We start from the raw sequence: 24,012 nt of genomic DNA, 5'->3' as shown, positions 1-24,012 counted from the left end.
TGGGAAATTCACATTATTTTGTGCTTGTATTTGGTTTGCAAGATTCAAGATGTGAAAAAGTCTGTTGAAACAGATTTTGTTCTGTTTCAGTCAGGGATCATAATCCCATTAATACATGCACTGGTTCTGTTTCACTTTTTTTTTATTATTATTATTAGTCAACTAGTTAACAATTTGAGCAATTAACTAATCACATGTTTAATTAATCACTCAAATAGGTTCATCAGGTTCCTTTCATCACTATTCATGACTCAAGAACATGTCATTGATGAGGTCATGAATGGCAATAAAAGGACTCTGATGAACTTAGCTAATTGGTTGAGTGAACAATTAATCAAACAATCAATTAGTTAATAGAACCAGTGGATGTGTTTATTATTGGCATAATGACCCTCCCAAACAAAATGCAAATAATAAAAAATATTAAAGACACCTTGAAAAAAGTTGAACTTATATATTGCATTGGTATTTGTAAAGAAATTGAGACCAAATGTATTTAAGAAAGATCATAAGATAGAAATGAAACTATGTCAACAATAGCTTCAAACAAAAAGCTCCAGCAATGGGATTTGAAGAAGTTGATATTAGTAGCATTCAGGATTTATTGCATGCTGAAAAACGAAACCTTCACTAATGAAAATTTAATGACTTAACAGAACTGCAAAATAATAAAGATAATAAAGAAGAGAGTTCTTAATTGGATTTACCAACAGAGATCTGATCTAAAAGCCTTAGTGAAATAGTTTGTGTTTCAGAACAGTTTTCAGAAAGTAAACCAAATTTTTAATGAAACATGAACTGTAAAAGATCTCTAATAGAAGTCATGAATTGTTAGAGAATAATGTCTTACAAGTTAAATGTCATCGCATTGTGATAGGTTGATATAAACTAACATGTACACAAACAGATTGAATTCTTACTAGGAAGGTGATTTTTTTTCTAATGAATTACATGTAATATTGCTTCACCATCCGAACGTGGCTGATGCCAGCGCCGTCTAGACTGGCTTCCATGTCCGTGGCATGTAAGAAGCACCATCCGAATGTGGCCGATGCCAGTGCCGCCTTGACTGGCTTCCGTGCCGGTGGCACGTAAAAAGTACCCACTACACTCACGGAGTGGTTGGCATTAGGAAGGGCATCCAGCTGTAGAAACACTGCCAGATCAGACTGGAGCCTGGTGCAGCCTTCTGGCTTCCCAGATCCCCGGTCAAACTGTCCAACCCATGCTAGAATGGAGAACGGACGTTAAATGATGATGATGAAGTGTTTGGTAATTGTTCTGAATAGCAACAATGCAGGGATTGAGAAAGCTCTTTAAACTTGCTGATGACAAAGTAACCTTTATAGTGATGGTGCCATGAAAATGCTCCTGGTACACTCTATAAAGTGTTAAAAAGAATATCCAACCATAGAAACTATGCTAAATATAAGATTTTGGAGGAAGATGTTGTCCTTCAGCTCTTTGAATCCTGTTGAACATCCTACCAATACCAGCATGGAAATCAGACATAAAATAATGATGATGATGATAATGATGTAGAAGCTTTGTAAGCCTACTGTATTTTAAACGAGCGAATATTTCTTTCAATAATTAGAATAATTTATCTGTATAAAAACTGTTATCTTTTTCTGATAAAGTTTCTGATAATGAAATAAAAAAGTAGAACATATATTTCATTAATTAAGACAGGCAAAGGACAGAGGTACAAGATTTTCTGGGCTGGGAATACTGACGGAGTCGGGGGTGTGGGCATGCTTATCGCCGAAAAATGGGTAGATAAGGTAATCGAGGTAGTCAGAGTAAGTGACAGAATAATTAAGATTAGATTAGTGCTCCATCATAGTTTAGCAACTATTATATCGGCCTATGCCCCTCAGCCAGGGCTACCTGATGGACAGAAAGACTGTTTCTATGACACCCTACTGCAGACCACATCATTGACGAACGACAGGGACCTTCTCTTTGTGGCTGGTGACTTCAATGGGCATGTTGGACGATGTGCTGGGGGCTTCCATGGCGTGCATGGAGGCTACGGTTATGGTTCCCGCAACGAGGAGGGAACCAGGCTGCTGGAGTTCTGCGATGCGAATAGTCTTATGACTTGCAACACTAACTTCAGGAAACCGACAAGCCACCTGGTCACCTACCGATCGGGCCGGCATACTAGCCAAATCGACTACATCCTTGCCAGAAAAAGGGAAAGATGGCTGCTTATAAATGCCAAAACCTTCCCAGGTGAAGAATGCACCCCACAACATAGACTGGTAGTTAGTGACTTTAGGATCAGGACTAAGAGGGCGACTAGAAGACGACCAACATGGAGAAGAAGGGTCTGGAAGCTTAAAGACCCTGCGAATGGACAGAGATTTAGAGATATGTTAGTTGAAGCCTTAGACGAAATGGAAGGGAGTATAGCTACGCATGGGGTAGAAGACAACTGGACGCTTCTGAGGGACAACCTGCTGAAAGCCGCTGACCAGATCTGTGGCTGGTGCAAAGTCCCCTTAAGACCCAAAATAACGTGGTGGTGGAACAATATTGTTGACAGGGCTATTAGACAAAAGAAACAGGCTTGGAAGGCCTGGAAGAACGGTGGTAGCAGGGAAGTGTATCAGTCTGCCAGAAGGGAAGCCAGGAGACAGGTCTATCTAGCCAGAGGGGAGGCAGATAAGGAAAAATTTGCCAATGTCCTGCGTCGTGAGGATGAAAGACTTGAGGTATTTCGTGTTGCAAGACAGTGTGTGAGAGAGAATCGTGACGTGGTAGGAGAGAAATGTGTTCGCAAGGATGACGGTTCACTTGCGCTTAATGAGGATGCAAGAGAGAGGCGAGATTGGAGACGCCACTATGATAGGTTGCTGAATGAAGAAAATGAATGGGATAAAGAGAGTCTGCCGAATGTCGACCCAACAGAGGGACCAGCAATCCGAGTTAACAGTTCCTTAGTAGATAAGGCAATTAGAAGCATGAAAACAGGGAAAGCCCCAGGCCCATCAGGAATTACTGCAGAGATGCTCAAAATATCTGGTGGTGTCGGCTATAGCTTAGTCACCCCCGTATAGTTAACCAGGTGATACACGAGGGGGTCATACCCAATGACTGGTGTAGCAGCATAATAGTCAACTGCTACAAAGGTAAAGGCGACGCCCTAGAGACAAATAACTACAGGGGCATCAAGCTGCTGGATCAGGTAATGAAGGTTACGGAGAGGGTTATAGCCCAACTAATTAGAGAGAGAGTTAGCTTAGATGATATGCAGTTTGGGTTCGTGCCAGGGAAAAGTACTACTGATGCTATATTCCTGGTAAGACAGCTGCAGGAGAAATACCTAGCCAAAGATAAGCCCTTGTACCTGGCTTTTGTTGACTTGGAGAAAGCCTTTGACAGGGTCCCCCGATCCCTTATCTGGTGGTCAATGAGGAAACTAGGGATAGAAGAATGGTTGGTGAGAGCTGTGCAAGCCATGTACAGAGACGCTGCTAGTAAGGTGAGGGTTGGCAACGAGTACAGTGAAGAATTCCGGGTAGAGGTTGGGGTCCACCAAGGTTCAGTCCTCAGTCCCCTCCTATTTATCATAGCCCTCCAGGCAATAACGGAGGAATTCAAGACAGGTTGCCCCTGGGAGCTCCTCTATGCTGATGACCTTGCTCTAATTGCTGAGTCACTATCAGAACTGGAGGAGAAGTTTCAGGTGTGGAAACAAGGATTAGAATCGAAGGGCCTTAGAATCAACCTAGCCAAAACCAAAGTCCTAATAAGTAGGAAGGTAGATCAATCACATACGCCTTCAGGTAGATGGCCCTGCTCGATCTGTAAAAAAGGTGTAGGTAGAAACTCTATAAGATGCACCAAGTGTAAGCTATGGACACATAAGAGGTGCAGCAATGTCAAAGGAAGGCTAACTAGGAAAATAGTTTTTGTCTGTGGCAAATGCTCAGGAGCAATAAACACTGGAAATGTGCAGAGACCAACTTCTGCCACGTTCCAGGGAGACAAACTAGAAGTAGTTGATAGCTTCCGCTACCTAGGAGACCAAGTCAGTAGCGGGGGTGGGTGTGCTGAAAGTGTAACTGCTAGAGTAAGAATAGCCTGGGCAAAGTTTAGAGAGCTCTTACCCCTGCTGGTGACAAAAGGCCTCTCGCTCAGAGTAAAAGGCAGACTGTATGATGCATGTGTACGTACAGCCATGCTACATGGTAGTGAAACATGGGCCGTGACTGCTGAGGATATGCGTAAGCTCGCAAGAAATGAAGCCAGTATGCTCCGATGGATGTGTAATGTCAGTGTTCATAATCGTCAGAGTGTAAGTTCCTTGAGAGAAAAGTTGAACCTAAGAAGCGTCAGTTGTGGTGTGCAAGAGAGACGTTTGCGCTGGTATGGTCATGTGATGAGAATGGCTGAAGATAGTTGTGTGCAAAAGTGCTACACCCTAGCAGTTGAGGGAACCTGTGGAAGAGGTAGACCCAGGAAAACCTGGGACGAGGTGGTGAAGCACGACCTTCGAACTTTAGGTCTCACTAAGGAAATGTCTAGAGACCGAGACCTATGGAAGTATGCTGTGCGTGAGAAGACCCGGCAAGACTAGTCAGGCCATAACCCGTGGCCCCTACCTGGGACATAGTCAGTCCTCCTGTGCATACCTTCCTTCTTGTGACACTTATGAAGACCTGTTGAGGCAAGTGAAAATCAAATCAAAACAAATCAAAATAGATGAACATCAGTGGAATTGTATTCTTTGTGGTACCAGTGCCGGTGGCACACAAGAAAACCACCCAAACGTGGCCGTAGCCAGTACCGCATCGACTGGCCTCCGTGCTGTGGGCACAACAAACACCATCCGATCGTGGCCGTTCGCCAGCCTCATCTGGCACCTGTGTCGGTGGCACATAAAGACACCATCCGAAGACCCGGCGACGTAGTCAGTCCACCTGTGCATACCTTCCCTCTTATGACACTTGTGAAGACCTGTTGAGGCAAGTGTGTGACACTTGTGAAGACCTGTTGAGGCAGAGGCAAGTGTGTGACACTTGTGGAGACCTGTTGAGGCAAGTGTGTGACACTTGTGAAGACCTGTTGAGGCAAGTGAAAATCAAACCAAATCAAAATAGATGAACATCAATGGAATTTGTATCTTTGTGGTTCCAGTACCGGTGGCACACAAGAAACCCATCCGAACGTGGCCGTAGCCAGTACTGCATCGACTGGCCTCCGTGCTGTGGGCACAACAAACACCATCTGATCGTGGCCGTTCGCCAGCCTCATCTGGCACCTGTGTCGGTGGCACATAAAAACACCATCCGAAGACCCAGCGACGTAGTCAGTCCACCTGTGTATACCTTCCTACTTATGACACTTGTGAAGACCTGTTGAGGCAAGTGTGTGACACCTACTTATGACACTTGTGAAGACCTGTTGAGGCAAGTGTGTGACACTTGTGTAGACCTGTTGAGGCAAGTGAAAATCAAATCAAATCAAATCAAACCAAATCAAAATAGATGAACATCAATGGAATTTGTATCTTTGTGGTACCAGTACCGTTGGCACACAAGAAAACCATCCGAACGTGGCCGTAGCCAGTACCGCATCGACTGGCCTCTGTGACGTGGGCACATAACAAACACCATCCGATCGTGGCCGTTTGCCAGCCTCATCTGGCACCTGTGTCGGTGGCACATAAAAACACCAACCGAAGACCCGGCAAGACTAGTCAGGCCATAACCCGTGGCCCCTACTTGGGACGTAGTCAGTCCACCTGTGCATACCTTCCTTCCTTCCTGTGACACTTGTGAAGACCTGTGAAGACCTGTTGAGGCAAGTGAAAATCAAATGAAATCAAATCAAAATAGATGAACATCAATGGAATTTGTATCTTTGTGGTACCAGTGCCGGTGGCACACAAGAAAACCATCCGAACGTGGCCGTAGCCAGTACCGCATCGACTGGCCTCCGTGTTGTGGGCACGTAACAAACACCATCCAATCGTGGCCGTTCGCCAGCCTCATCTGGCACCTGTGTCGGTGGCACATAAAAACACCATCCAAAGACCCGGCAAGACTAGTCAGGCCATAACCCGTGACCCCTACCTGGGACGTAGTCAGTCCACCTGTGCATACCTTCCTTCTTGTGACACTTGTGAAGACCTGTTGAGGCAAGTGAAAATCAAATCAAAACAAATCAAAATAGATGAACATCAATGGAATTTGTATCTTTGTGGTACCAGTGCCGGTGGCACACAAGAAAATCATCCGAACGTGGCCGTAGCCAGTACCGCATAGACTGGCCTCCGTGCTTTGGGGAAACGTAACAAACACCATCCGATCGTGACCGTCCGCCAGCCTCATCTGGCACCTGTGTCGGTGGCACATAAAAACACCATCCGAGCGTGACCGTCTGCCAGCCTCGACTGGCACCTGTGTCGGTGGCACATAAAAACACCATCCGAGCGTGGCCGTTCGCCAGCCTCGTCTGGCACCTGTGTCGGTGGCACATAAAATCACCCACTACACTCTCGGAGTGGTTGGCGTTAGGAAGGGCATCCAGCTGTAGAAACACTGCCAGATCTGACTGGCCTGGTGCAGCCTTCGGGCTCCCCAGACCCCAGTTGAACCGTCCAACCCATGCTAGCATGGAAAACGGACGCTAAATGATGATGATGATGATGATGATACGTATTCACACGCACATGCACACACACACATACACATACATGCACACACACATGTGCATGTGTGTTTATATAGATGTAAACATGTACACATGAATAACCAGACTTCTATAAGTTGATAGTAAGTGATTTGGATTTGACAATAATCCCTAATCTTATCTGTAATCTAATATATAGGTCAAATCCTATTAGTATGTCTGATGCTAATGTTGTTTAGTACCATTGAGGATGCTGCCCACGACTGCTACCAGTCAACTGATAACATTGTTTACATTTTATCACTCACACAGGCACAAATAGAAATTTATAAATATGCCAACATAAACACACACACACAGAGTCACATACACACACACCAGTGCACACACACACACACGCATACATTTTTAGATACTTGTATGTAGAAATAAATGAAAGTATATGCACAAACTGATGTAGATAAATATATATACTCATACAGTCACTTACACACACAAGGTTGCACAAACACACACACACATGCACGCACGCGCGCACGCACACACACACACACACACACACACACACACACACACACACACACACACACAGGTATATATATAGGTTAGTAATAAATTTTCATTGCTGTTCATTATCTACAGAGGTTAGATTCAGACCAAACGAAGCCGGCTGATTGTCTCATTATCCGTGTCTACAAAATTGTTTCCCTTAAACATGACTGATGCCAGCAAAGTAAGTGAACATCTACTGTTCCTTCTCATAATTATCATTCAAGTCTTCATCCTCATCACCATCATTATTGTCATCATCAACATAACCATTTACCCCGTGCTCACAGTACTAGAAGTCCGGAAGTTTATTAATTATTATGGTCGGGTCTGGAAGTATTTAGTTTATAACATGTTTTTAGAAACATATATGTATGTGTGTGTATACATACATACATACATACTTACATACATACATACTTACATACATACATACATACATACATACATACATACATACATACATACATATATACATACATACTTACATACACACATACATACATATATACATACATACATACATACATACATACAGATAAACATAAGTACATACATACATACACACATACATACATACATACATAAATACATACATACATACATAAGTACTTATGTACATACATATATACATACATACATAAGTACTTACGTACATACATACATACGTACATACATATTTACATACAGTAACAAACATACATGGTATGTATGTATCTATGTATGCATATATGTTTGTACCATACATATGACAGTGTGTGTGACTGTGTGTGTGCGTGTTTCATGCACACACACACGTGTGTGAAAATGTTGACATTCTATAGCTTCACTTATCACTATCTGAGTGGAATAGTGATATGATGTTTACATTTCTTGTTAACAATAAAATTAATACCCCTGTCCTTTAAAAGACAAACAAAATTTTTTAAAATCCCTTACTTGAAAAACAGGTTTGGGTTGGTAACAAGAAGGGTATCAGCAATAAAATGCTCCCTTAGACAAGTCCCTGTCCAATTCATGTAAGTGTGGAAAGATGGATGTTAATGGATGAAAGAATACATGATTGAATGAATGATTATATATTTATTTCTTTACTGCCCACAAGGGGCTAAACATAGAGGGGACAAACAAGGACAGACAAAGGGATTAAGTCGATTACATCAACCCCAGTGCGAAACTGGTGCTTTATTTATCGACCCTGAAAGGATGAAAGGCAAAGTCGACCTCGGCGGAATTTCAACTCACAACGTAACGACAGACGAAATACCGCTAAGCATTTCGCCCGACATGCTAACGTTTCTGCCAGCTCGCCACTATATATTTTTCCTGAAACACCTCAGCAATTTCCCAATGAATCTTTACCAATACTTCCAGACATATCTAAAATCATCCCAGTATGATGCATGAAGGCAAAAAAGGGAGTTCAAAGGTCTCTGTGGGATAGTATTGGTACATTTCATAAGGTACATGTTCAATTAGGCACTCAAAAATACAGAAAAATATGTACCTATGAGTTCAACAAACTATCACCATAACAACAACAGTTGAGAGATTATATATGGATGCAGTCTTTCAATTTCTACATTTTTCAATAAACATCCATTGCAAACAAGTTAGGTTGTATTCTTAATACTAAAAACTAAAGTTTAAGAAGTTGACATAAATTAAGTTTGAACACAGGTGCACGCACACACACACACACACACACACACACACACACACACACACACACACACACACACACACAAATATATATACATCACCATTTAATGCCCTTGTTCCATGCTAGCATGGGTTGGATGGCTTGACAGAATTTGATGGGGCCAAGGATTGTATTGTGTCCCAGAGTTTGTTTGGAGTAATTTCAACAGTTGGATGTCCTACCTAATACCAGCTTCTTTACTTAATGCTTTTCATGTCACCAGCATTATTGAGGTTGCTATGCCACTTACAGGACTATGAACCCTGCATGGTGAAGGGGAGCTTTATGCTGGAAGAATAAGGAGGAAGGAGGAATAAACTATGAAATAAAGAGTCCAGAGCAGAACAGATTCCTTGGTGTAGAGCAGTGGCTCTCAACTGGGGTCAATATGGCTCTCAGAAGTCCATATGGCCCTTCGGGGTCCATATAAGATTTTGTTCTTAAAATGTATCTGCAATAAATTGGTTATATCTCTACAATTCATAAAATATTCGAAGTTTTCTTTCCTCAGTCGAGTTCCAGATTATCTTTGCAATTTCAGCTGGTCATACTCGAGATTGCTCCAATCTGGTCAGCCCCAAGGAAAAACTAAGCTAAGAGCATTAGATTACTTGGAAGAAAGGAGTGATATATATATATACACAGTATGTATGTATGTATAATACATTGTATATCTTTTTCAGCTATGATTGTGCTTCTAGTAATGAGTTTTTCATAAAATTAAATGAACATGTGATGTCTTTATCAGTAAAACTACATATTTATACCAAACTTTTATTGCCACTAATGTATTTAATAACTGAAGTATTATTCTTATAATTATTAATGCTATTGTATGATAGATCTTGGGTAAGGCCAAAACAATGCAAAGTAAATGCAAAGTAAATCACAAGAAAACAAATATGTAAATTAATGTAGACTTACTTTGTATTCAATATCTGTTTTCTTGTGATTTACCTTGCATTTACCTCACATTGTTTTGGCCTTACCCACGATCCACGATCTTTTATACAATATATTTTACACAATGCTTCACAGTTATTATTCCATTATAATAATACTATAGCAACTCATTTCCATTAAATAATTTAAAATCCCACTTATAGAGTTTCTTATAAAGCAAATCAAGTATATATATATATTTTTTCAATGTTTCAACTGCTTCTTTATATCTCCAGTTTCTAAATTATGTTGTGTATAAACAGTAAAATTCTCATACAACTCACTTGGTAACTCTGCTAATGATGACACATACCCACATATTTCTAAGAATATCGGATAGCTAGAAACACAATTGTATCGAGAGACGATATAGGATATATTGCATTTATTTTATTCTGTTGCCTGGTTATGTTTTAAAATGTCTTGTCATCCATCACCTATATCAATATGCTTTGGCTAAGCAACTCCATGCCAATCGGTTGAGCAGACCGTTTTTGGATACAGTCAACATGTTCATATGTGTAGCAGCAGTCTGAGGTCAACTTTGCCTTTTATCCTTTCAAGATTGATAAAAGAAGTATCAGTTGAGCACCGGGATCAATGTAATCAAGTTACCCACTCCTCTAAAATTGCTGGCTTTGTGCCAAAATTTGAAATTTGAAACCATTTGAAACCGTGTTGCTAAATTATAGGCATAGCAACAATACTGTCCCAGCTGTGAGTGTAATATTTTATAGTGGGACTCAATTGAGTTTTGTAAAACTACTGCTTAAAGCAGAGAGAGCATAGAGAAATCTTTATCTTGAGCACATTTTATAAAAGAGGGAAAATAATGAGTGGTATGATGTAGTGGAAAGGTGCAACTCTTCAGTTTAATCCACAGTTTGGATTCAGAACAAAGTATTTTCCTTGAATGGATGATTGGTTTCTGTATCCTTTCATTGTTTCAGAATATCTGTCTTCTATTTGAGATAACTTTTTTTTTACATATTTATAAAGCTTTACTATAACATTTTTTTTATACAATCACTATTATTTTTTTTAAATTCTTGTAAATCTTTTTCTCAAAAATCGTTTTGTAGTTTTATTTAGAACAACCAGTAAAGAGTCTTGGCTGATGGTACAGAGACTTACTAAATAATAAAAAGCAAAGCAAAGAAGCACATGATTTAGTGGAACAAGACTAAAGGCAATTGACAGAACAACATTACTGGGGAAATTCAAATGTTGGATACTGCAATTTGGACTGTACCCAACGCCATTGCAAATGTATGAAATAGCCTCAAGTAGAGTAGAAAGGATGGAACAAAGATGCAGTGTGTTTATCAGAAAATGGCTGGGTCTTCCAAAACCACTTATTACAACTGCACTGTATGGAAAACCCGTGCTGCAACTACTGATAACATCAATCGCCAAAGAATATAAGGCAGGATAGGCAAGGAAAATAATGATGCTAAGGTATTCAAAATATCAGAACATCCGAGAAAACCCTTCAAAGGTATTAACAGGGAGGAAATGGAAAACAGAAGAGACAGTAAACAGGGTGATCGTAAAGCTAAGGCATGCTGATATAGTCGGAGTGATGCAAGAAGCAAGAGCTGGTCTAGGGTTGCACAATTTCAAACCATTTTGCATGAGCAGTGTAAAAGAGATGAAAGAGACAATGGTACACGAAGTGAGTAAGGAGGAAGAAGAAAGGCAAAATGTACAGACAGTGCCTGAGATGACAGGAATATTTAGTTAGTCGCAGAATCTCATGGCGGGGGGGGACTTTGGGCTTGGGAACAAGCAAGAACATCCTTCCTGATCAACTCTACCTTCGATGTTTTACCTTCACCAACAAATTTAGTCTGGTGGAACATACAAACAACTGATGAATGTAGATGCAGAGAGAAAGCAACAGTGAGACATGTTCTGTCAAACTGCAGGCTAGCACTAGACAGATATATATGGTGTCCCAATCAAGTCCTTAGTGTCATAAGCACAGCACCCAAGGAGAAGATTAAGGGGTATAATGGGAGAATACCCAAAAGTGGAAAAGTGCAGAAAAATATATTTCCAGAAGGAGGGAAAAGGACATAAGGCCAGGCCTTCAAATAAAATATACAAGACAGACGAAAGGTGGAGGGGATACTGAGAGCTGGCTACAGATTTGGAAAGACTGTTAATATTTCCACTCATAAAAGCAACAAAAAGACCAGACTTAATCCTACGGAACACAGAATGGAAAATTGGAATTTTGCAAAAGCTGACAGCGCCATGGGAAGAGAATATTGCTAATGCAGAGCAACAGAAGGAGAAGAGGTATGAGAGATTAACTGAAGAGTGTGGAAAACAGGGATGGACTGTCAAGTATTGCCACATGGCAGTGGGGGCTAGAGGCTTCATTGAAAGGAAAATTACGACATTATTTAAAAGAAGGTTTGTATTTTCGAGCTCAGAGTGAGAGAAGTAATAAGGATGATACAGGAGGCAGTTGAAAAAGCCAGCTTCTATATATGGCTGAAGCGAGAAGATCCAAAATGGCTTGAAAGCCATAACATGCCGACTGGGAAATAGCATCGCTAGGTGAGGCTGGCTGACACTTAAGCAGCATCGCTAATTGACAGGTGGGCCAAGGTAGTGATCTTGTTCATAGTACACCCTCTACCTGGTTTGAAGGCTTGTACCACCAAACAGCTGGTTGGCTCTGGCTGGAAATGAAAATAACATGACACCGTTGGAAGGCAGGTTTAGAGAGGGCACGGGCTAAGACTACATGCCCTTCCCTCCATTGGCCAGTTGAAGCTTACACAGTGTCATGTGATAGTTAGCTGGTGCTGGCTGCTGGAGCCTACCAGCAAGTATTTAAAGGGATATTTGGCAGGATGGTTAGTCGCCTGCTGACATTTGTCGACGATGCATCAAAGAAACCAAAGAACAAAAGAAAAAAGAAGAAAGAAGAAATGCACTCAACACCAAATGTTAAGACACTTCTGATACGGTGGGGGCGCCACATCGAAAATGGTAGCAGAGTAGGGGCCGAAACTGGACCTGGTTCCTCCTGATGATGTCTTTAGCTACTGGAACCTATAAAGAAGCTGTTGTAACAAACCACAAAACGTGGTTGGAATTCCTTTATTTTTGCAATCTTTTTCAGTATCTTTAAAGCAAATAACAAAATTCTTATTAATGTTATCAAGTTTTGAACATGAAATATTTTCACCAGTTTCAAGTGAATTTTTACTGCACCTCAAATGCATCTCCATTTTTTTTCTTTCTGAAATGTGAATAACATTCTTCTAGCAATGTAGAATTGTGTTCTATACTACATCAATTTTGCTTTGTTATGGGATTTGTTATGTTGTTTCTGATTTTTCGTATATTGTTTTGTCTGTTGTGAAGATCATGTGCAATGTAAGTTATGTTATTGTGTGGGATGATGAGGGTTTTGTATATGTTGTAAGAGTTGTGTTATGAACTTTAGTGTTAGATGGTGTTTATCTAGAGTAGTGTTTCTCAACCATTTTTTAGCTGTAGACCCCTTTGAGTCCTATTTTATTCAGATGGATACCCGTAACCTTTCAATGTTTAAAAAATCATATATTTTTAGAATTAAATATTATTTGAAATTGTAAAAAGAAAATTGTTAAAATTTTTTGTGAATTGTAGAAGTATAACAAATTTACTGCAGATAAATTTTAACAACAAAATCTTATATGCAAGGGCTATATGGATCCCAGTTGAAAACCACTGATCTAGAGTATGTGCTGTTTAGATTGTGTTATATTATTGTTGTGGTACTTGTGTAGAATGTGGGTTGTGTATGTTGTTGATGGTGTGTAAGATGTGCTTTAATACAGGTGGAGATTAAGTAAAAAATACATGTGTTATTTGGGGGAAGGGATGGCAATTGTATATAGAGAATGCTGTGGGTTGTGTTATATAGCTGTTGTTATTTAATTGCTTGAACAACAAGGTGCAACATATTGCGCCATCTCCCAAGTTATTCCATGTCTCTACCAACTTGGGAACCATATTGCACACTCCAAAATGCAGTGATGTACCAGTGCAACAGTTTGAACATGTTATACTCTCTTCATTCTTTGGTCTAGTTATATACACCTGCAGATATGAGGACTGGTGAATTATTGTATTTACAAACAAAGGAAAAATACTCAATTCATAGAGATTGTATATTTTATTAGATGCTGAAACTTCTTGAAACAATACACTGCATTTCACATTGGGAATTATTCACAGTAATTTCAAATCTAAGTATACTCAATTCCTAGACATATTTCTAGATTTAAATACTGGTTAAAAATGTAGTCTCTATCATTAACATAACAGGAAATTGCAATATATTAATAAATTGTAATTTCTTGTTAGACACTTACCCAAGTGTCTAACATGCAGTAGGATTGAACCCAAAACCACATGGTTGGCAAGTATACTTCTTAACCATACAACCATGCTTGCATATATGTAGCCGTAAGCATTTCATTCCAAATGCATAAATAATTATAAAAAGTTAAACAGATTGGTTAGAATAATCTAACATTAAATTAATAAAAAAAAATCCCAAAGCATTTGATAAGCATAAAGACTTAGTTTATCCAGGGATTTAGTTTTGTTTAACAGCTAAATCAATGTAATAAAAGGAGTCTGTGGATATTAAAGCTTGTACTAAATTTAGGTTTGTGTAAAAAATCAAATTCCAACAGAATTTTAACCTTTTGCATGGCTAAATATAAGTTGTATAGAAAGTATGCAAAAAGAGTCTGTTGGAAATAAATATTAATCTTATTAAAATACATGGCTAATGTTAAAGCTAGGTGGAGTTAAGGATTAAAATAGTACAAAGAAGTCGATATAAACTTAATATAAAATGTTAATGTCTTGTGACAACATTTAAGAGGAACCAAGATTAAAACTTATCTCTTTTTTATGAAAAATTATTCTTTCCTTATAAATTTTATTAACTTCCCAGTTTTCACAATGTATATTTCATGGCCCAAATTTTACTGTCCATGTTTTGTTGTTTACATTTCACAATTAATTTTCCACCATGTACAATAATTAATCCCTTCACAACCAGTCTTTAACTGTCCAGTTTTCTCTGCCAATATTTATTTTACTATTCTGCTATGTTAGCAAACTGACTGAGTTGTTACAGCTTTATGGGGTTTTTTTTGGCTCTCAGTGCACTGGGTTCAAATACTGCAAAGGTCAATTTAACCTATTGTTCTGTTAAGATAGGCAAAGTATCAATCAAAAACTTGGGTCATTTTCTTGTTTCTCTTTCTCTAAGAATTAGTATTGTGAAGGGGCCAAGAAAGGACCACTTACATTGTATCCAACCAATCTTTTCACCACGACTCTGTGTAAACAATAAAACAGAAAGACTAATCAGATTTCAGAGCTATCTTTTTTTAGTGCTCAAATTTTATTTATCAAGCTTTTACTACACATCTCTCATTGCTTACATTTCACTACCAATATTTCATTGTTCATGTTTCATAGCTATCTTTTCAGTGCTCAAATTTCTTTATAAAGCACATCTCTTATTGCCTCTTTTTGCTATCAAGAGTTCAGATCTTTCAGCTGATGTTTTTAGTGTTCCAATCACCAAATCCCCATTTCATGGTCAAACTTTTTCTGTAAAATTACAAATTTTCACTATCAACATTTCATTGTCCATACCACACACTGTTAAGCTTTAATAGTTGATATTTTTCTATTCAAATTTCACTACCTATGTTCCCCATTCAACCTTTCAGCTTAGGTCACCATGTAGCTTCGTAAAAGATAAATCAATGAAGTCAGTTATACAGGAGATATATATGTATATATATTTGCTTCAAATATAAGTGGAAGTTGTTAACAAAAACAAAAACAGAAGCTGATTGCTGAATAAAAGCCACAGTTTCACATAGCATTGTCCATTGTAAGATGTCTAGATATGTTTTCTTGCTGTCTCCAAAACAAGTGAGGTGGGGAGATATTTCTTTCTTCACCATCTTTTGCTTCCTGTTGAGAATGAAGAACAACAAATTATTAATAGCTATGTTACAATTATTTGTTAGTTGCTTCTACATTTTGTTTCCTCCCCACATTCTCTCTCTTTTTTCTGTCTTTTCTCCCTCTATGGTTTTGTCTCATTCTTTTTTGTTCAATTCCTGAGGACTAAAGTTTATTGGTTAATAAAGAAAATATTGTAGCTCTAGATAAATAGATGGAATGGTCATAGCTTCAAAACTTTTGATCATAAACCTACTTCATCTGATCTGACCTTGGGCTAAACAACAAAAGTTTATTTAGCATATCATTTATGTATTTATTTATTCATTTATTTATTTATTTATTGTCATTCAGAGAAGCTGATAGAAATAGTTGAGAACCAACTTAAATGTTTTCCCATTATGGTCTTGAGTTCAAATCCCTACTGGAGGTAACTTTGTTTTCCATCATTCTGGAGTTGGCACTCATATTTCTAGAGCTGATAATATAAGTACCAGTAATATAGCAATGTAAATGTAGTTCCCTGTATACTTATTTACCAAAATTGCCTTAAAGTAAAAAACAATATTTACCTAACAAGCAAAACTTTTCAGGATGTTACTATTTTAAGCCATAAATAAATTAAGTTTTTTAAGCAACATTAGTTTAAAGAAATATTAATGATATATATAAAGCATAAGTCTGAAAAATTTGAAGACTACAAAATATATTAACCCTTTTGCATTCATATTCTTTTGCCAAAAGTAATGATTATTTATTCACATTGTTATGAATTATCAGGCATTATCTTGTAGCTTTGTGATTTTGATGCAGTAACTGTTAATTTTTAGAATGATATTGTAGACATGCCCATCACTAAGGGGATGTACTGGATGGCACTACCCCCTCACTATTCAATGATGCACCCTCATATTTACATTTATTTTGAAACTCCACTTCAACATTATTACAAATTAGTCCCATTCACAATATCTCTGAAGCACCCCACCCGACACCAAAGTCTGGCAGCAATGGATCTGATTGTAGGATTGGTGTGAGAGGTCACATCTGACCAGTTTAAACATAAAACAGGTAGAATATTTTGGTTGGATATAGCTGGTTTAAATGCTAAAGGCTTAAGAGCCAGTTGTTATTTGTGAGCAAGTATGGCTTGGTAATATATATGCTCACAAGTAGTTTTAAGTGCTTATGTAATCATGAGTAGACATAGATATACTCTTCTACTATAACTTCAGGCCAACCAAAGCCTTGTGAGCACATTTGGTAGAGGGAAACTGAAAGAAGCCTGTCGTGTGCGTGTGTGTGTGTGTGTGTGTGCGTGTTGGTGTGTGTCTGTGTTTGTACCCCCACCATTGCTTGACAGCCGACATTGGTGTGTTTACATCCCTGTAACTTAGCAGTTCAGCAAAAGAAACTGATAGAAAATGTACTAGGCTTACAAAGAATAAGTCCTGGGGTCGATTAGTTCAACTAAAGGTGGTGCTCCAGTATGGCCACAGTCAAATGACTGAAACAAATAAAGATGAAAGATGTTGGGACATACAGAGGAGAAGACAGAGGACTGAGACTCCTGGCAGTTTGCTGTGCTTGAAAAGACACGTCAAGCTAAGTAAAAGTGCAGGTGTCCTTGCATACAGTCTTGTCCCCTGCATCCCTCTCCAGCTGAGCATTCCTAATTTTGCAGGTTTATAAATACTGGTACCACGTAAAAGCACCCATACCAGTGCCACATAAGAGCACTTGTGCTGGTGCTGCGTGAAAGCACCTAATACACTAGGTAAAGTGGTTGGTGTTAGGAAGGGCATCAAGCTGTAGAAACCATGCCAAAACAGACATAGAGCCAAAGCAGCTCTTCAGTTGGTCAACTCCTGTAAAACCACCCACCTCATGCCAGCATGGAAAATGGATGATAAATGATGATGATGATGATGATATATATTATATAATACTATATTATATTATATTATATATGTATACACACACACACACAAACACACACACACACATATATATCTGTAAATAGTAAGGGATTACCGGTTTGCCATCAGGTATTCGGAATATGCTCTACATTATACAATGCAGAGTAGATAAAAGAAAATCTTTAAATGGCCAAATTGAAGGGTATTAGATAAAGATCCTGAAAAAATGGTCTTACAGTTGGGTTGCAATTGCAATGGTTACTAATTGGTGCAATTGAAACATCTGTTGGTCTATGTAAGGTGGTATATAAATTGAAGAATCAAAGGTAATGATGCTATGCAGCTTCATAGTAATCATCATCATCATCATCATCGTCGTTTAGCGTCCGTTTTCCATGCTAGCATGGGTTGGACGGTTCTACTGGAGTCTGTGAAGCCAGAAGGCTTCATCAGGCCCAGTCAAATCTGGCAGTGTTTCTATGGCTGGATGCCCTTCCTAACGCCAACCACTCCGTGAGTGTAGTGGGTGCTTTTTACGTGCCACCCGCACAGGTGCCAGACAGAGCTGGCAAACGGCCACGAATGGATGGTGCTTTTTATGTGCCACCGGCACAAGGGCCAGGCGAGGCTGGCACGGACACGAAATGGGGCGGTGCTGGCAACGGTCGCGAAACGGAAGGTTCTCTTACATGCCCGGCACTGGTAACACATCTGCAATTTCCATTGATCGATTTCCATTCTGATCCTCACTTGCCTCAACGGGTCTTCACAAGTAGAGTTTCGACATGCCACCGGCACTGGTAACACATCTGCAATTTCCATTGATCGATTTCCATTCTGATCCTCACTTGCCTCAACAGGTCTTCACAAGTAGAGTTTTTGTGTCCCAAGAAGGGAAGGTATGCATACGTAGGCTGGCTCCATCCCAAGTAGAAGGCCACGGGTTATGGACTCACTTGTCCTGCCGGGTCTTCTCGCGCACAGCACACTTCCAGAGGACTCGGTCTCTAGTCATTTCCTCAGTGAGACCTAAAGTTCGAAGGTCGTGCTTCACCACCTCGTCCCAGGTTTTCCTGGGTCTGCCTCTTCCACAGGTTCCCTCAACCGCTAGGGTGTGGCACTTTTTCACACAACTATCTTCATCCATTCTCGCCACATGACCATACCAGCGCAATCGTCTCTCTTGCACACTACAACTGATGCTTCTTAGGTCCAGCTTTTCTCTCAAGGTACTTTCACTCTGTCGATTATGAACACTGACATTACACATCCATCGGAGCATACTGGCTTCATTTCTTGCGAGCTTACGCATATCCTCAGCAGTCACGGCCCATGTTTCACTGCCATGTAGCATGGCTGTTCGTACACACGCATCATACAGTCTGCCTTTCACTCTGTGCGAGAGGCCTTTTGTCACCAGCAGAGGTAAGAGCTCTCTGAACTTTGCCCAAGCTATTCTTACTCTAGCAGTTACACTTTCAGCACACCCGCCCCCGCTACTGACTTGGTCACCTAGGTAACGGAAACTATCAACTATTTCTAGTTTTTCTCCCTGGAAAGTAACGGAAGTTGGTCTCAGAGCATTTTCAGTGTTTATTGTTCCTGAGCATCTGCCACATACAAAAACCATCTTCCTAGTTAGCCTTCCTTTGACATTGCTGCACCTCTTATGTGTCCATAGCTTACACTTGGTGCATCTTATAGAGTTTCTACCTACACCTTTTCTACAGATCGAGCAGGGCCATCTACCTGAAGGCATTTGTGATTTGTCTACCTTCCTACTGATTACGACTTTGGTTTTAGCTAGATTGACTCTGAGGCCCTTCGATTCTAATCCTTGTTTCCACACCTGAAACTTATCTTTGGCTAGGTATTTCTCCTGCAGCTGCCTTACCAGGAATATAGCATCAGTAGTACTTTTCCCTGGCACAAACCCAAACTGCATCTCATCTAAACTAACTCTCTCTCTAATTAGTTGGGCTATGACCCTCTCCGTAACCTTCATCACCTTCATAATAATCTTTATTATTAATATTGTTAATATATCTATGTACATAAATATATAATGGTGTCTGTCTGTCTGTGTTTGGGGTTACTGTAACTCCTCCCACATCATCCAAACGATTTTAATGATTTTTGGCACATAAGTAGATAACATGCCCTGAAGTTCAAATAAGGCCAGAATTTTTTGAAAACTCAATAATGCTCAGTTGGCATCGATTTTTGTGATCTCAATCTGGGGTTTGAATGGAAATTGCCATAACGATGTTATTTTTCCTGCTGCTCTTGCAATTTTTGTGCGTTTTTGATGAAAATCAATAAGTGAGTGAGGCTCATTGGCAGTGAGTTGATGTCAGTATATGCTGCTCCATCAACAAAACACCGTTGCCTGCTCTGACCATTTTTCCTCTGCCTGCCACACATCTACTCATCCTGCAACAGCCAACCGAACCATATATAACATCTTGATGGAAAATAGTTGGCACGTGGAACATAGAAGATTTCAATAGAAGGGCAGAGGTGGGCTTTACATCAACACGGAAAACACAAGCAATGCCGAGTCTAACAGCTAGTATATATATATATATGTATATGTATATGTATATATATATATATATATATATATATATATATATATATATATATATATATATAGTTTAACATCATAAGAGTTTATAGACTTTTAGAGAACATGTAATAACTCATTTATAGATGTAGAACTTGAAGTAGATAAAGCATTCTCTACTTAAAAGTTATACTCCTAAAAATGAATATATACATATATATGTATATATATATTGGGTCATCCCATAAATAATGCAGTTTTTTTATACTTCTTTTATTTCTCAAATTTAAGATGAATAAAGTTCTTTTTTAACCTAAAATATATTCTCCTTCATTTTCTACAATGCTTTTCCATCTATGTGGTAGATTTGCAAGGCCCCTCTTCCAAAATTCACTTGTCCATAACGAAAAATACCCCTCCAGTACTGTTCTGATCCCATTTGCAAAATTCATATTTTTTCCATCCAAATGATTTTGAAGACTGCAGAATTAATGATAATCAGATGGGGCAATGTCTGGCGAATATGGTGGGTGGGGCATCGTTTTCCATTCAAACTGTTCCAGCCTTTGGAATGTTATCTTTGCTGTATATGGCTGAGCATTATCCTGATGGAAGAACACCTTTAGTCTCGAAACCAAAGATGGTCATTTGTCTTCTAACGCTGACTTAAGGTGCTCAAGCTGCTCACAATAGATCTCCTTTGTTATCATTTGGTTTGGTTTTAAAGGTTCAAAGTGGACTAAACCTTTCATATCCCACCAAACAGATAACAACACCTTACATGGGTGAAGACCTTCTTTAGCCTGGGGTGCTGGTGTTTCTCCTTTCCCTACCCACTGTCTTTGGCACTTGGAATTTTTATAGAGAACCCATTTCTCATCACCAGTCACTATTCAGTCCAAAGTAGGTTCATTCATGAAACATGATAGCAAAGAAGAGTACACATTCACTCTCTGCACATGATTAAACTCAGGAAGTTTGTGAGGAACCCATTGACCCAATTTGCTGACTTTTCCTATGGCATGCAGGTGTCGATGAATGGTTGAATGACCAAATCCAATCTTCTCTGCTAGTTCCTCAACAGTTACGGTGCGATTTTGTTCCACCAGGGTTTGCAGGGCATCCTCATCAAGCTCTACAGATCTTCCAGGATGAGGCTTGTCTTCTAGGCTGTGGTTTCCAGCTCGGAATTTCTGGAACCATCGTTGACACTGGTTTATGCTTATTGTCCGATCCCCATTTACTGCATTAATATTCCTCACACTTTCTGTGGTTGCCTTTATTGAACTCATAAAGAAAAATATGCCAAATATGCTCCTTTGTCACTCCTATTATAGCTTTGAAAAAATAACTGATAAATCGTACTGCACTCTTCAAAACTTACATTATGAAAGAGAACAAGGCAAAATTACTACCTGTTTTTATAGCAAGTTGATGCAAGTAGTTTATCCTGTCCCCCTCCAACTTTTAGTTCATACAACTCAAAAAACCGCATTATTTATGGGATGACCCAATATATTATATATACTAGTCTCTCTCATTAATCAAATACCCTTCCTAATGCCAACCACTTTACAGAGTGCTCTGGGTGTTATTTTTTAATGTGACACCAGCACTAGTGAGGTCAGCAAGTATTTTGGGTGTTAGAGAGATGTGTAGGGGAAGAGGTGGGTCTAAGGAAAATGAGCTGTAGGGGAAGATGGGTTGTTAGGGACAGATTAGGTTTGGGGTACACTTAAGTGATTTACTTTTAAGTTGAAAGGGATAAATGTGTTGGGGGTCTGGAATTTATGTTGGGAAAATGATCATACATTTTAAAGAAAGAACATCATCATCATCATCATCGTTTAACGTCCGTTCTCCATGCTAGCATGGGTTGGACGGTTCGACCGGGGATCTGGGAAGCCAGAAGGCTGCACCAGGCTCCAGTCTTATCTGGCAATGTTTCTACAGCTGGATGCCTTCCTAACGCCAACCACTCCGTGAGTGTAGTGGGTGCTTTTTACGTGCCACCTGCACAAGTGCGAAGTGAGGCTGGCAACGGCCATGGTCGGATTGGTGTATTTTATGTGCCACCGGCACGGAACCCAGTTGAGGCGGTGCTGGCATCAGCCACGAGTCGGCTAGTGCTTTTTACGTACCACCAGACCAGGGATCCTGGCTGGTTCAATTCGATTTCGATTTCGATTTCGCTTGCCCCAACATGTCTTCACAAGCAAAGGGGGTTGGCATGGGTGCCTGTCGTATGGTCGGATTGGTGTATTTTACGTGAAAAGGGATATCAAAATACGATTGTGTGTAAGTACCAAATGTATTAGAAAGATTAGTTGATTTGGAAGATGGGACATTTATAGAAAATAAAGACACACATTGGAAATGAAAGATGTAAGTATGAAGGGAATAAAGATAGGAAGGATGTGGAGCCATATTTTATTAGAATACATTAGTTAGAAATGATGGGCATTTCAGATTATAGTTAACTTCAGGTTTAGAATATATATTTACAATATTTAGATTGATACCATGTTTTGCTCCAGTCATTTGGATGCCTACATGTCATCAGATTTATTCCTGTGTATATATAACATGGCCTCATACTGGCACTTATTTCTAAACTGAGAGTTGTGGATAATTAAGTCACAGTCCTTAATTTACTTCCTTAGTTTGAATCCAGTTTTGAACCATGTCCATTGTCAATTGTCATGAGATTTAAGACACCTTGTAGCAACAGCTTATTCAACCCAGTAAGACATGCTTATATGCTCTAAAGATGAGATTAAAAGCCTAGAAGATTATAATCTATAAACAGCAATCTCAGACATTTAGACATTTCATACAAGATATTTTTTTTAAAGAAATAGTGTTACAAAATAGAATTATGTGGTAGAAAGAGAGAAAAAAAGAGAAAAAGATTCTTGGTAAGGGATGTATTGGAAACTGGAGACATATTTTGAAAAGTAAGATATGAGTTGAGAGGACAATATGTATTTGAAGAAGGTGAACATATTGTAAGGTTTAGATAAATTGGAAATAGAGACCTGTTGGAAATGAGAAGTATGTTGTAGAGGTGAGATAATAATCTATTGCAAGGGGACACATGCTAAAGGGAGTAAGTTGAAAGAAGGGCTGACTTAGAAAGAAGATATGGATTGGAAGGAAGGAGACATGATTTGGAAATTGGGATGTATGTGGGTTAGGTAATCATGGATTGAAAGTGAGGCATGTATTTGAAAGGGTGTATATAATATACTGACATAATTGTTCACTCACCCCAGTCACCTTGCTATTTCTTTCTCTTCTTCCTCCTTATCTCTTCTTTTTCTCTCTTTTCTCTTTTCCTCCGTTCCTCCTGCTCTTCCTCGTCTTTCTTTTTCTTCCTCCTCCTGGCGTCTTCCTCTTCCTTTTTCTTCTTCGCCTCCTCTTCCTTCTTCTTTAATTCCCTCATTTCTCTCCTTTCTCTTTCCCTGTCTTCTTCAGTTCTTGAGTCTTCATCCTCTGTACCGTCCTCTTTCTTTGTCCTTCTCTTCTTCATGCCCCACCTTCCTCCGTTGTCCCTCTTCAGTCACTGCTGCTGCTAACACACCACAGCTACAACCACCACCACCACTACCACCACTACCAAGTCTGCTGCCAATACCACCACCACTACTTTTACCACTGTTATTACTATGACAACTACTACTGCT

General features: G+C 39.4%; 1 protein-coding gene and 1 long non-coding RNA gene across 3 annotated transcripts in view; one reads left to right on the top strand and one right to left on the bottom strand.

Moving 5' to 3' along the window:
• Positions 1-7,214: 7,214 nt before the first annotated feature.
• Positions 7,215-24,012, top strand: part of LOC115209315 (aldehyde dehydrogenase, dimeric NADP-preferring) — a 65,088-nt gene continuing 48,290 nt past the window's right edge. For both annotated transcript variants that reach the window (XR_004998364.1, XM_029777658.2), the window contains exon 1: positions 7,215-7,378. Coding sequence is in view for 1 of the 2 variants with exons in the window: in XM_029777658.2 (XP_029633518.1) it covers positions 7,361-7,378 (18 nt within the window). In the remaining variant the exon portion in view is untranslated. The remainder of the gene's footprint in view (positions 7,379-24,012) is intronic.
• LOC118762609 lies at positions 15,230-23,689 on the bottom strand. Its single transcript, XR_004998366.1, has 2 exons — positions 23,597-23,689; positions 15,230-15,850 (listed from the first exon to the last, which is right to left on the bottom strand). It is a non-coding gene; the product is annotated as an uncharacterized LOC118762609 (long non-coding RNA).

The sequence above is a fragment of the Octopus sinensis genome, linkage group LG3 (assembly GCF_006345805.1).
Source record: "Octopus sinensis linkage group LG3, ASM634580v1, whole genome shotgun sequence".
Lineage (NCBI taxonomy): Eukaryota > Metazoa > Mollusca > Cephalopoda > Octopoda > Octopodidae > Octopus > Octopus sinensis.
Note: the sequence above shows the minus strand (reverse complement) of the source record. Positions and strands in the feature narration are given on the sequence as shown.